This window comes from Nelumbo nucifera, chromosome 6 (genome assembly GCF_055504915.1).
Source record: "Nelumbo nucifera cultivar China Antique chromosome 6, China Antique-T2T, whole genome shotgun sequence".
NCBI lineage: Eukaryota > Viridiplantae > Streptophyta > Magnoliopsida > Proteales > Nelumbonaceae > Nelumbo > Nelumbo nucifera.
Window position 1 is genome coordinate 8302952 of NC_142654.1, and position 15040 is coordinate 8317991.

Sequence of the window (15040 nt, forward strand, 5' to 3'; positions counted from 1 at the left end):
ATTGTTATTTATGCTGACATGGACACCTGTGTTAAGAAGCATTAACGGTGCACTAATTGAAGGTGATTTTTGGAAAATAAAACCTTATTGACATGGTGAGTTTTAGACATTTTGAAAAGTTGTGGTGATTTCAAGAGAAATGTTGAAAACTCATTGTGAGTTTTAGACAATTTCCCTAAAAACATACTTTTAAAATCTATTTGAAAAAAATAGTGTTTTCATCTAGGTGGTGGTAAGAAATTAAACTGTTTTAGGTCAAATGGGTCAATCCATGTTGCCACAATTAAATAATAAAATTCAAAATAGACCAAATGCAAAAAAAAATATAGAAATTTAAAAAATGGGAACATTTTTAACATCATATATTTGACAACAATAATAAGTATGATAAATAAGAAATGCTTTTATTAATGATGGAAATTGAATGTAAAATTTAAAACCAATTAGAAATAAAACTATTTTTCCGTTCTCTCTCATTAAATCTCATAACATTGTATATTCATTATACTAAATAAAAATACATATGAAATGTAAGAAGTAATTTCATTAATGATGAAAATGAAAAGCCAAATTTAAAATCAACCTAGAATTGAAATGAAGTCATAGTCAAATAATAAAATTTAAAAAAATAGAAAAAAATTGGGCACATATCTAATTTTATATATTCATAAAAATTAATATTGAGTACATCTCTAATATTATACATTCATTATATTGAACAAAAATAAGTATTATACATAAGAAATAATTTTATCAATGATGGAAATATATTGAACAAAAATAGATTTATTGACGATATGATAGATAAATAATAAATCTTTAAAAAATAAAAAAATTAAGTAATCAAAATAATATATAAAAATATATATATAATTAATTATATCAAACAAAAATGAAGTGTGATAAGTAAAAATTATTTATATAATGTAGATGATATGTAATTTAAAACTAATCTGAAAGCAAAGCTATTTTCTTATCTAGATGGTGGGTCAATGATCTAACTTTTAAAAAAAATCACAATGTCATAATTGAATAATAGATATTTAAAAAATATAGAACACAATCAATGAATATGTATAGAATTTTGTTGCATTTGAGAACATTTATAATGTTATATATTCATCATAATAAATAAAAATAATTGTTAAAATAAAAATTATTTTTATATATGACAAAAATGGAATACCAAATTTAATAATAATAATAATAATAATAATAATAATAATAATAATAATAATAATAATAATAATAATAATAATAATAATAATAATTGTTATTGTAATTTAAAATTTCCACATACAATACACATGCACATTTATTATAAGCATTTGAGTTTATTTTTAATCATATTGTTACTTATGTTAATTTTCAATTTTTATTTTAAATATAATATATCTAAAATTCAAGTAATTAATATAAAAAAATTCTTACATGCAAATACACATGTTTAATTACTAATACAATCAAAAGCATAATAGGTCTAATGGGATTATTAGTGTGGTTGAGCGTATCACCAAATACCAAAAGAAATGTGTACATCTATTGAAAGATATTTCGTTGGTTAAAACTTTTCATTCATTCATCTTGCATATTGTATTGCACCGTATCCACATTTATTGGTTTGTAACTTTGTATCAATCGACGATACATAATTGATATAATACAATACGGCCGGTACTTATTGGCATGGGTAGAATAAATCCCATGTTATCAATACCAGGCAATCGATAATTTTTTTTTTTTTCAAATCTGGTTCAGAGGGTCCTGTTTAAGATCTGTCCACTTCTAACCCGGTCAAAATCCCGATACACCCTCTTTAGGAACGTATCGGGAAGCTTGAACCTTGGTTATGATATCTACCGATACGTTATGTATTGGGCCATATATACTTTGAAGTTTGAACCTTGGTTATGATATCTACCTGTATGTAAGAATCCTCCACAGGAACAGGAGAATACAGGGTTAACCATGAAATGCTACATCAGCAGGCCACGTGGGCCCCACATGTATGTATCTGAAATGGTATATCATAACTCGGAGGAAGCAGGATGCCTTTTTATGCAAACACAATTTTGACTTTAGATTCTGGACTGTTAAGACATTGAACCCACCGTTTGAGAGATCCCACAAGCTAGTTACCGTGGAGTGTGGACTGAGAAATGACCAGAATCTTTATGCACAGCAGTAGTCTAGTCATCTGATCATCAGCCAATTTTACTTTATTGGCAGTGCATGTTGAATTTCTGATGCTAGGAGACATCCATCTTTTCTGCTCATGGTTTGCAGTCTATTAACCATTTGAATGTCAGTAATTATAACTTGTAAGCAGAGAGGTACATTCAATATCATTGACCATCATCACCATCTAACCCTCATCCCAAGTCCCAACTATATGGGTTGGCTACTTAGCTACATGAATCCTGTTTTACTATTCTGTTCTATTTAATAACAGAACCATTAAGTGCCTTGCTACTTCAAACTATGTTTTTTCTTGGTCTTATCCCTAGCCCTTCTAGCCCCTTCAAGGCTTCAACTTGACCACTTCTTTAAAGGTATTGTAGATGGTCTTCTATGCATGTGATCAAACCATGGTTTCGTCAAATGATTTCATTTCTGAATTCTGACCCTGTCCTATGTACCCATCTTTTGGACATGTTTCTATTCAACATAATTGAACATTGCCACAAAACCCATCCATGAAATCAGAGAAAGGATTATACAGTTAGATATACAAGTAGGATGATACATTAAAAAATGGCATTGGTACAGCTTGAGGCTATTCATGAGACGCGAGGACCTCAAAAATTTGTCGATGAATCAAAACCGCTAGAATTTTTTTTTTCCTCCCAGAACACTCTTCACTGACTTGGCCTACTAATATTACTTATTATGGGATGGCATATAAGGGCAAAAACATCAGATTCTCAATTCAAAATCTGCTCTGCTATTCTGCTGTTCTGGTAAAAGCCTTCACAACTTTCTAGAGAATATCCTCCTATTTGGTGATTACATCTCTCCAGGAAGCATTGTGTCTCCAGGAAGATCACAGTAGGCGTTACCCTAAAAAATAGGGACCAGATTAAGGCATTGTTAGCCAATCCATAAAAGGTGGTCACTGATATTTTTTAACCATGTCAGTAGACACATTATTTACCTCCCCTGTAAGGTGAGCTACACATCTCTTCTCAGCAAGCAACTCAGCTTCAGTCTGCATCACAGTGATCTTGTCATATTTTACCATCAAATAAATGCCATATGTCGATGGTACATTGGAAAATGGGTTAATGAAGAAGCAAACCTTTTTTATGCGCTCACACAGGAAATCATCAATGATCACATCTTTGACAAGCTCGTAATCACCATTTCCCTGAATATTACACATAAGCCTTGAGAGGCAGGTCATGCACTTGACATAACAAACATCATTAAAGGTAATTCATTGAATACGAAACTCACATCTGATCTGCATGGCATGCTGAAGACTATATCTTCGACAATACCATAAGGATTTCCATTGGTGTAAACCTGGAATTGTGCTGTAAACAGTAAGATTGGAGAAAACTATTCAATTTTTTTATAGCAATTCAAAAGTGGGAATGGTGTGACTGGTAGTTTATTATTTATTTATTTATTTATGAATAGTGCGACTGGTGGTAAATGCAGAATCGGGTTTCAGATTTCTTGAGAATCATAATGCATTACTGGAATTTGTCTTCTGAAGTGGAGACATCGAAATTTCAAGAAATGCACGGTTACCTTTATGGATATACAAACAGGAAAGAAACAAAATATCTGTGGTAGCTACTCTAAATGGTAATGACCAATTAATGTCATGTGTGCAGATTTTGTAGTTCATGGTTTTTATCTAATATCATGCCATTGACCTGGAAAGGTTCTTTCTTAAAAAGATCAAGTTAAACCTCCAAAATAGTCTCTTCAGAGTCCAGTTTTGCTCCTGATATTGGACAAATATAACATAATACACAAATAGAGATAAAAAGAATGCACAAGTAGAGATCTAGTTCAGAGAATAAAGAAAATAATTTTCCTCCAGCTCAGAGATCTACCTCTGAGAAATTTATTAATGACTGAAGAAAGGGGAAAAGAAAACATTTTCCTCCAGCATACTATCAACATTGAGAAGTAATGTATTCCTCCTGGTATGAACTCACCCCTGAAGAAAACCAATCACCCTTGGGAGTGAGAGTAATTAGGGATTTTATGGCATCAACAATTGAAACGGCAGTGGAAGCAGCTGAAGATCTTCCCCATTTTTGAATCAGCACACCCCCTCTCTGCAGAATAAATTCTTATCCTTTGTAATAGAATGTTAGTGCAACATTGATTAGAAACGAAGTAAGTCAGTTTTAGTTCTATTTTATGGTTATTACCTTCTGGACCTTCTCAGTGAACTCTTTCTCTAACCAATCAGTGTCCTTAATAACCTCTGTCACAGGTATGCCATTGATTCTAGCATTTAAAAAGTCTGGAACCTACTCAACTTGCAAAGACTCTTAGATTAAGACAGACTCAAAAGAACACATATATCTAACTAAAGCATTTTCTAGAAAACCTATTGGATGACCTGGGTAGTTGAGTGGTTCCCCCAGATAGTCATATTTGACACTTTATCATAAAAGACACCAGCCTTAAGAGCAAGCTGCATGGACCAGAATCAACATTTATTATAAGTTAGTCCTCCTTTTATAGTGATAACCATAATTAAATTGTGTTGCCAACAGGTCTACCTGACACTTGGCTCTATTCTCGTCCAACCTAGTCAAAGCATGGAAGTTCTTTGCAGGTATGTCTGGTGCATTTTTCAAACAAATAAGGGCACTGCACAAAATATAATCAGGTTAGCAACAATAAGCATTATGGAATAAATAAAATTCATAATTTCCCCTCACAGCAATATTTCCTCACTTTGTATTGCAGGGGTTGCCAACAATTATCACTTTAACGCTACGCGATGCAACTGCATTCAGTGCTTTTCCCTAGAATGACATTTAAAACCCAAATAATTAAAAGGTATATGAAAGAAAATGTCCTAGTGTGGCAATTCAGTCTCTAGGAAAGTTATATTTGATGTTAAAGGCTGAATTGAACCTGCTCAGCAAATATCTGCCCATTTATGTCTAGTAAGTCTGCTCGTTCCATTCCAGGTCCTCGAGGCTTTGCTCCAATCAGAAGAGCCCATTCTACATCCTGGAACACCTCATAAGGATCAATGCCAATACTTACCTCCCTCAGGAGGGGGTATAAGGAGTCCTCCAATTCCATAGCAACTCCTGCACATTTTAAGGTTAACATTTTAGGGAGCATTGGGAAATATCAACTAAAATTCCAAAAGATCATAATTTTAACCTGAATAAACAGTATTAGAGATGAACAACAAAAACAAATCATCAACATCATCATCCAATCCTTATCCCAACTATATGGAGTCAACTACATGAATCCTGTTTTGCCATTCCTTTCTGTTTAAAGCCATATCCATTCTTAAATTATTGGCACTTAAACAATAGTACTATTATTATATTTACATATCATATAAATCTGAAATTTAATTCAGATCATTTTCGAATTTAGAATCCTGTTTTGCCTATGACTATTCTCAACTCAACTCAGCCCTAATACCAACTCCCATCACTATTCTACTGTTCCAAATATTGATCAAGATCATTTTCGAATTTAGAATTAATAACTTACATCTAGTTTTGTGCAAAAAAAAGTGTCCCAATTTAATTGTTTCCTTAAGAGACAAGATTAACAGTGAAATCATTCATGGCATACATATAGATAATAATTTTTTACTGTATTCACTAGGTAATAAAAGAATATGGTACAGAATCCTATATAGATACTACAGGATTTTTATGGAATGGATACTATTGTTTTTCTTTCTATATTTTTCCTATGAGATTATATTAAGATGTTCATTCTTATTTAATGATGCACATAGTTTTCAATATATTCAATTTGCATGTTTTGGTCCCATCATCCATCTATGTCCAAATCAAAATTTCAAGTCTTTCAAGAATTATATCAGCGGAGAGAAATGTCTACCATCTGCAAGTGAAAATCAAGTGATATAAAAAGCAATTTACATTATATGAATATCAATCCATACAAGAAATAACGAGCACCATATAGTAGTATGCAACTTGGGTTGGGCCAACCAGAACCCAATGTATTACATTTATAATTGTATATTCTTGTAGATTATGTACGGCATATATAATCTGATTTATGCATATAAGTATGTTTACATTAGATGGAGAGGAGAGAGGATGATGATGATGATGTGTTTTTGTAAAACATTAGCATACTATGATGTCTATGTATCATATTTATGTGTGTGTATGCCTGCATGAATATTTGTAGTATGAATTTGTGCATGTGTTTGTAAATTTGCTAGGTAAGGTTCCTAAGTTATTATTACGTCACCAAATACATGTTACCCCTTCTCAGAAGAATATCTTTTATTCTCAATAGTAAATTTCCCTGATGTTTAGTAAGAGTTGAGAACAACAATATTCTTGCAGCAATAGATTAGGATAGTTGCTAAAGGCTAAAAACATGTACTAGAAGGTAAATAGTCATCCGTAACTAAATTATAAATGAAATACCATCTGCAATTAGTTGTGAGTTGAACTACCATTTTGTTGCTAAGCATTTCTCGAGATGCCAAATTTCAACTTACCTTCAAGTGCTTGGAGTGACCTTTCAGATCCCAACAATTTCAAAGAAATGGGTTGATCTGGCCCAAAAACCTCACCAGATGCAAGCTGATATAGCAAGACAAGTTAGATTCCGACTATGAAATTATTGTTCCATTTTCTGGCAATGGCAGGCCTGGTCTCCATGCAAAAAAATAAAAAAAAAAAGAAAAAAGAAAAAAAACCTTGTACCATCCATATCACCAAACAATAAAACTGTAATCAGCAAGTCTAGTAGCATGTATTAGAAGGATTACTTCAAATTACACCTATAGTCCCCACTGTATGAGTTCCCATTAACAAGTGATGTCCAAGCCAAATCTTTTTGCATCTTTCAGAAATTAAAGAAATGGTGAACAGTGGTAAAAGCCAGGTAGAGTTAATAGAATTATGGTCAGTATTTACCTATCATACATGAATGCCAAACAAAATAATAAATAAACTATCCCTTGATATAAATAAGTATGACTAGGATGAATTTATGAATTTACAAAATGGATATTTATCACGGACACTTGTAATTGTTATTGATGTTTGTGAATCAATGACAGTAACAGTTCCTTTTCAGAAATAAAGCAGAAAAGTTTCATACTAAATATTATACATTACCATGCAGGCAAGGACTCATCCAGGGACAAATACAGTGTTATCAAGTATTCAGAGGCTATATGGAAATTCTGTAGCATTTTGTACTTGAGGGCAGTCTGATTATTTTAGGTGCAATGCATATCAGGGGCCCTGCAATGACAAATTTCTAAACTGGGTAGCCATTGACTTGATTAGGGTGGTGTGGAGTATTATATTCTGTGGAAAATTCTAGGTTAGCATGCAGGCTTTAATCTACTGTAAACTGCGAGTATATCCCTTCCACTTCCATAGAAATCATGCTTCATTTATAAGTTCAAGGGAACATAAAAAAAGTTTTTTTTTTTTTTTTATCAATAACCAGAATATTTCATTAATTAATGAAGATTATACAAGAGAACATCCTGGAGAGAGATAAACTCTCTTAACTCTCTCCAAGATGACAAAAAGGTACAGCAATTACAGAACAGCCCAAAAGAGTTGATCCCCTCCCACCCCTTGCTTTGCCAAAACATTGGCAAAGGAATTTGCACTCCTTTTAACCCACTGCAACTTGATCTCTATATCCTGAGCTAAAAACTTAAACTTCGTCCTCTCATTGACAAATTTCCACCAGTCAGTCTCATCTTTTTGCAGCCAGCTAACAACCAGCTTTGAATCCCTTTCTATGATCAATTTTCTTATATTCAGCTCCTTGGCTTTTTGGATCCCTTCCATCACAGCCAAGATTTCTGTCCTCAAGAAGTCTCTCACACCTATTGGTCATGAGTAAAGGGCAATAACTCCTCCCTCCTTGTTCTGAAAAACACCTCCAATACCTCAAGGGCCCAGATTCCCCTCACTACTACCATCGAAATTCAGCTTAAAAACCTGCTGGGAGGTGGGACCCAAACAGGCCTTACAACAACTCTTGGAAGAGAAGAATCAGCCACCTCCTTCCACTTTCTAAGTAAGTCATTTGTGGGAATGTCATCAAAGCTTCTCAAGGATTTAACCCAATGGATTACTTTGACAGTAATGGCTTCTATGGTTGCTTCTCTGCTCCTTTCCTTGTCTGAAAAAATTCTCTGATTCCTTTCTTCCCATATTGTCCAGCATATTGCTGCTCTTGTACACCTCCAAGGGTTCTCCCCCTCCTCTTTCTCCAGTTAACAAAGGAAGAGTCAAACAAGCCTTGAACATTTGGCGGTGGTTCCACCATTAGCCTTGAAAAGTATGCACCAATTTGGGGAGAGGCACCAAATTTTCTCTTTCTTTGAAGAAAATCACAAGTATTAGTTCTACCCAAGAAAACTTCCCAACAGAAACCACTTACCCTAGGAGGAATAGGCTTGTTCCAAACCTCCTTCACCGCAAGGCCACCACTGAATTATCAGGAGGTTGGGTCAAAGCCAAAAAGAAGGAAGAACAAGAAAAGGAACTAGAAGAATCAATACAACAAATCCTACAATCCAACTCTAACGGGTTCAAGAATACTCCATCCAAATAGAAATATTATGATTCATTTGGTGCTTATCTTACCTAAAAAGAAATATTATAATACTATGATTCAATTGGTGCTTTGATGAAGACTAAGTAAAGATATTTTGAGAAATGGCAAGGCCATAAAATGACTAGGTAAGATAAGGATGTTAGATGGTTTATGATTGTCATGTGAAACAAAGATTGAGGATGTGCCACTGAATGTGTTATTTCGTGTGAGTTAAGGTTCTAAAAGGTTGGAACGACATAGGTTTGGATACAAAATTGGATCTTACTTATATATCATATAATAACAAAGACAAAAGATTCATGTAACAGATCCCACATAGTTGGAAAATAGGCAGCTGCTGCTTCTACAGATAATGATAATGAATTCAATAGTCATACTGTAGAGCTTAGATGTCTAATGTAGCAAGAGTTCCGTACTTTGAAAAGTAGATGATTAGATATCATTCCAGCAGCACCTGAAACTGCAATTTTTATTAATTTCTTCCATGATTTTGTCTCCTCATCCTGTAAAAATAAAAGAAGGATCAAGGATCAATTAACCAAACTTGATCTTTAGTCTCAGCTTGTCAACAGAAAAAAAGAAAAAGGCACATGGAATTATCACTAGAGCCCAAGAAAGCTTGACTAGTTGCCATTGTCCTAGAGTAATCAAGCTTTCTTGGCTTTGGTGATATTCCATGTGCTGAAAGTGACTGTAGTCTGTAGAGACGAGTTGGCAACTAGTCACCGTCAGTGATAATTCCATGGAATTATTCACCAAAATTTCATTGTCCTACGGGTGATAATTCCATGTGCCAAAAAAAGTTATTCATCGAAAAAAAAAATCCATGTGCCAACAGTGACTCATTTCCATCGTCTTCTTGGCTTTGGCTTTTAATTTTGTGCTTTTAGTACAAGGTGTAGTTGATCCGGGTCCTAGCCTTCAAAGTATAATCGTCTTAGCTAATTACAAGTGCATCTTACAGTATATTTCTTTGAAGTTTGAACATTTAATACCAAATAAAGGGAAGAACCCAATTAGAAGTGTTCTTTACATTGAAAGAATTCCACGCTCTGGTTTTAGTTTGCAGCAAAACAGAAAAGGTGATTGTTCATGGATTTTTAGCCCAAATTGGGTATTCAAATTTTCAATAGATAGGATCATAGGATATATTAATTGATTATGTCGTCCACACTCTTCTTCCTTTCTTATATCTAGGAGGAAATGGATGTGGTGATCGTTTTACCAATACCAATAAAAGCACAAACAGGAAATAAGAAATATCAACAAAGGAGGCCAGTAACATCAATGCACATATATCGATACCGCTGATCCTAGAGAAAAAAAGAAATTAAAAGATAATTATGAATTGACGATAAAGAATAAATTTAAAAACCAAAATTACCATCCGAAATAAAACAGATGAATTCAATGATGCAAAGACCACACCAACTCATTGAAAGTAAGAAAGAGGAGAACAACTCACAGCTTTGAGATCATAAGTTAGACAAAACACTCCGAAGCAATCGGTCTTGTTTTCGGTCTGGTTAACCTGCGGAGTTACCGGGGCCTTAACTTCGCTGAGATAGAACGTAAATACATTGTAAGAAGAAATTAAACAACAACGGATAAAGAAAAAAAGAACAAACGAAAAACTACGAAAACGGAGAAGGCATAATCTTACTTGGGTGCAATGGAACACAACACTTTGGCATTCCGTGCTCGAGAGGGTGGCCGCAGTGCTAGCCGACGGTGACTATACAGACGAGTTGAAACTAGTGCGAGTTGAGAAGACGGAAAACGAGTTGTGTATGAGGGTGAGAGTTCTGTCAGAGCCATGATAACAAAGTTCGAAGGAAAGAGTGCAAAGAGAGAGAAAGTTCTAAAAGAGTTACAGAGGTTGTGGTTATTTCATTTGGAGGGAGGGAGAGAGAGAGAGAAGGGCTCACAGATGAGCCGTGAGCGACTGCTGCTAGAAAGGGATTTTTAAAATGATAGCATAAGGCCATTCGATGAACACGTGGCAGGAAATCATGATCCATGATTATTTGTCGGATTATGAACGTGGAAAGTGGAGTGGAATTAAAGACGCTGACTATAGTATCGAAAAGGTACGGTACCTACAAAAATTAATAACTTATCATGAGGATGATTTGGCCCGACCTCAAGAGATACGTGTACGTGACTCGACATAAGTGACAGATCATCTTAATGAGTTCAGGACAATTCAGCGTAACGAAGCTCGTTGACCCAATCTGATAGCCTGTCCAAAGCGGCAGCTTGCTACAAGGTGATACTCCGTTGCCCCGAGTTAAGACTCTCCGAGTAAGAAGCACCCCGGGCTAAGATTCTTCAAGTAGGGAGAATCCCGAACTAAAAACACCTCAGGTTAAGCTCGTCGGTTCTCCAACATAAGCTCGCTCCTGCCTAAGGACACCTTAGGGACCCGCCTCGGAGAAGCACCTCGACGTATCACCAATAGCTCGGTGTAAGGTAGCTCGCTGCAGAGCAGTTCGGCGTAAGGTAGCTCGCTGCGGGGTAGTTCAGTGTATCATAGAAGATTTTCTACTTGACAACCGTACCTACCAAATATTGATCAAGATCATAAAAAAATGGTAACCAATCTGGTGGTGGACATGTTTTTCCGGCATCACAATCTTTTCTTTACGATTATTTGAAAAGGCCAGAGGATCAGTGGATTGAAATCAATGTAAATGGGGAGTGGAGTGCTCGTGGAGCAGGTCTGGCCGTCTGGGTTCCTTTTAATTTGGCAGAATAAGAAAAAAAAAAAGAACTGTCAAAGGAGAGGGAGACGCAGATAAGATTATTAAGGATTCATTTGGTTTACAGTTAGAATTGAAATTGGAATGGTCTACTCTTTGATTTGTTTTGATTCACACGACAATCAAAATCGATCCTCAAATAGTAAAATACTTGAATGAGAATCAAATTCCAATTCCACTTAATCAAACGATCGAATTAAGTCATTTCAATTCTAGACCCCTATTTCCATCAACCAAATGGACCCTAAAGTTATTTGTGCAGGGAATCCAAAGCCCCCAATAGCATGTCAGAATTCTCTTTGCAGAATGCAAAGCTCCGCTGAACGATATCCAGTCTTTTGTTCATCGAGTATGTAATATTAGCAGGCAACTCACAAGCTGGCCAAGTTTGGGGTCTCTAATGGACATGGTAACAACCTGGTTTGCTGAGATTTTAAAATTTTGATATGATATATTTCGTATCAGGCATTTTACGATATACCTATTTATAGGTATTTCGAGAATTGACCTCTGTTTAATGTAAAATATAGTTAAAAATAAGTCCAAAAATTAAATTAAAAAAAAAAAATCTAAAACAAATATAAAAACATGCCGTTTTAAGCACCAATATCTTGAACCTTCAACCTGAATTTCCCCTGAACTTTTGATAACCATCCCCAGCCTAATTTACCTACTGAGATGTTCATAGCGGCATCGTTGTTCAGTTAAACACCTACCTGGGTGCCTTACCCAGTAGCTGGACAACGTGTTGATCCTCGGCTGAACATCCATTTCCTGGACTTAATCAGTATTCTGTTCATCACCTGCGTTGGAGCGACCTCCCTGTTGAAGAAAAATTCTAGCTGATTTCTCTCCTTCCACGTATTCCAACAAATGAGTGCTGACTGCTGACAGAGACTTAAATTAGGCTGTTTGTTGTGGAAATATCCTTGTTTATTCCACACGTATGGAGCTTTTCTCAAGCCCAGAAAGCTGAGACCATGCCCCAAGAGATTTCCATGCGGTGTGCTTGACACCTGCTTGCATGCGACTTATCCCACGTTCTTCTCATCTTAGTTCACAGGAATGAGGGTCTGAAATTGATTATTCTAATTCCAATTGTTTGGTTGGGTAGTAGAATTGGAATCTCATTTTCATTCCTACTGGAATGGTATTCCTCCATATGAGAGAAAGGTCATTTCTTATCCTTTCTTTGGGAATGAAATTCCATTTCTACTGATTCCAATTCTCATTCCCATTCCTGTCTGAACCAAACAGACTATAGAAATAGATCATTCCAATGGGACACTCGAGGGTCTCCACAAAGGTTTGGAAGTTATACGAACTTGGCCTTATTGCACGAGTTTTCAATTGACCTCAAAGTCAAAGCTTTTATTGAATAGAGGTCCTTGACTCATTTGGGACTACCCTTTACTCCTTCAGAAATGGTCACCTGGTGTTGATCCGCATAGGCTGGTTATTGAAACTTGGAATATTTGGGTAAGAATCCTCAACTTGTCGATAGAACAGAAAATTTGAAGAAAGGAAAATTAATTCGCTGGGAGAAACACTCCAGAATCAAGGTAAGGATTTCTATTTTCAAACCTTTAGGTTATGTTTGGTTTGAAGAAAAATGTAGGGAAAGGTAGGAAAACCCATACAACGTTCCTTTCCTTTTCCTACTTTTTCCTTCAAACCAAACACAATGCTAAGGTTCATCACTTTCCATTGCTTTCCCCCTGGTAGAGTTTATCTAAGAAGCTTGTAGATGTTGATAATTAGCATGTTTTATCTGAACTAGCTCAAACATGGAGAGCAACAGATGAAACTTCAATGGAAGTACGATTGATCATCCTTGATAAACAGTAGATGAGCTTGTACATGGCTTCCCAGTTTTTGAGGATTAAGATAATCGTTTCAATTTAATAGTGAATAGACACCTTTGATGCCGAAAACCCTCGAAAAGTTCATAAAACCTTGGATGGTCTTATACTCTACCAGAAGCTTTCCACTTTGGTTAATTTCTCAAGTGTAGGCCATGATCATCTGAATATGATGGATTTCTCTGGGATCTTCTTGAGGGTTTGGAGTGTGTTCTCATTTCAATTAACAGTAGGAAGCTTTCCACTTTGTTGATACGAGCTCTTCTAGTTTTAATTAAAAAAAAAAAAAGAAATTACATGAAAAAGGTGACAATCTATTTTGCTTTTTTTTTTTTTTAGGTTTGTAACATATGCAATCACAACTAAGAGTCCGTTTGGTTTGAAGGAATAGGGGTTTGGAATCGAAATCGGAATGGGTTATTACGATTCCAACTGTTTGGTTGGGTGGAATCAGAATCCCATTCCCATTCCTGCTGGAATGACATTCCCCCATTTGAGGGAATGGCCATTCCCTGCCACTCAGGAATGAAATCCCATTTCTTCTGATTTTAATTCCCATTCCTATTCCTATCTGAACCAAACAGACTATGGGAATGAACCATTCTGATTCCGATTCCAACTATGAACTAAACGGACCTTAGATTAATATAATTAAATTGAAGGGAAAAGGTGTGGCCATCTTGGTATGACAACTTCCTACCGAGCCCTTCTGCTTAAGTGGAAAACCATAACAGCTAGGTGAATAAACTCCTTCTAGATGGTGTCCAGCTTGAGCATTTAGCTAGCTTATATGGTTCCCTTTAAGAAACCCATATATGAAGGAATATGTTTTCTACATGCATATCAATAGTTTTTTTTTTTTTAATGCATAATTGCGTATCCATAGAAAGAATCTCCATGTTGTATCATATCCACATTAGCTATTACCAATGTTTTAAAAACTGATTCGGAGGTAAAACCGTTTTTGCCTCCAAGTCATGAGTCACCAGTTTGACCAGCCGAGTTGAACAATTCAGACTGTGCCATGTCAGTGCATATATGTATTAAGTATATATATAAATATATATTTTAGCAATAAATAATGTATAAATATATTATACATATATTATATGTATTATTTTATATTTAATTCATGTTTTTTAATTCAGTTTTATTTATAAAAAATATTAAAAATTGCATTTTGAGAATAAAAAGGTTTTTTCTTTTGCAAAAATAACGGGGCAAGGCACCTTCGGTTCCTTAGGATGCATAGATCTTGAAAAGTTACCCAAAATAAAAAAAACCGCCATAATCAGACATCAGATTGCAAAGTTATGGCCTCTGAAAGTTTTGTATGCGTTGAGTGTGCAACCTGCAACCTAGTCACCAAGTCGAATGGGTCAATAGTTGAACCGGCTGAGTCGAACGATTCTTAACCAAATCAACATTTTTGACCGTCTGGCGGGTCTTAAATGAATCAGACCCAGAATCTTGGCCGGGTGATGGTTCAAACAATTCAACCAACCGGGTTAAAAACATTGACTATTACAACACTTTTCTAATTTAACAAATTTTAACCCAGAAATAGCTTACTTGGTGAAGAACTCGGCAAAGAGTTCAAACAACATGGTTTAGAAA

At 35.2% G+C, this 15040-nt stretch overlaps 1 protein-coding gene across 3 annotated transcripts; it reads right to left on the reverse strand.

The window, feature by feature from the left end:
* Positions 1-2727: 2727 nt before the first annotated feature.
* On the reverse strand, positions 2728-10757 carry LOC104604574 (malate dehydrogenase [NADP], chloroplastic). Of its 3 annotated transcripts, XM_010268974.3 has the most exons (14): positions 10463-10757; positions 10265-10358; positions 9216-9302; positions 6707-6791; positions 5110-5291; positions 4927-4997; positions 4749-4839; positions 4586-4660; positions 4392-4493; positions 4173-4295; positions 3457-3525; positions 3299-3367; positions 3155-3208; positions 2728-3060 (listed from the first exon to the last, which is right to left on the reverse strand). In XM_010268974.3, exons 1-14 carry the CDS (start codon positions 10615-10617, stop codon positions 3007-3009), a joined length of 1311 nt encoding a protein of 436 aa, XP_010267276.1. In that variant the 5' UTR covers positions 10618-10757; the 3' UTR covers positions 2728-3006. The 3 variants fall into 3 exon arrangements, 2 of the variants coding, with proteins under 2 accessions (XP_010267276.1, XP_088745548.1); XM_088889422.1 differs by lacking the exon at positions 9216-9302; XR_016077242.1 differs by lacking the exon at positions 2728-3060 and having other exon boundaries at positions 3457-3536.
* Between the last annotated feature and the right edge of the window lie 4283 nt (positions 10758-15040).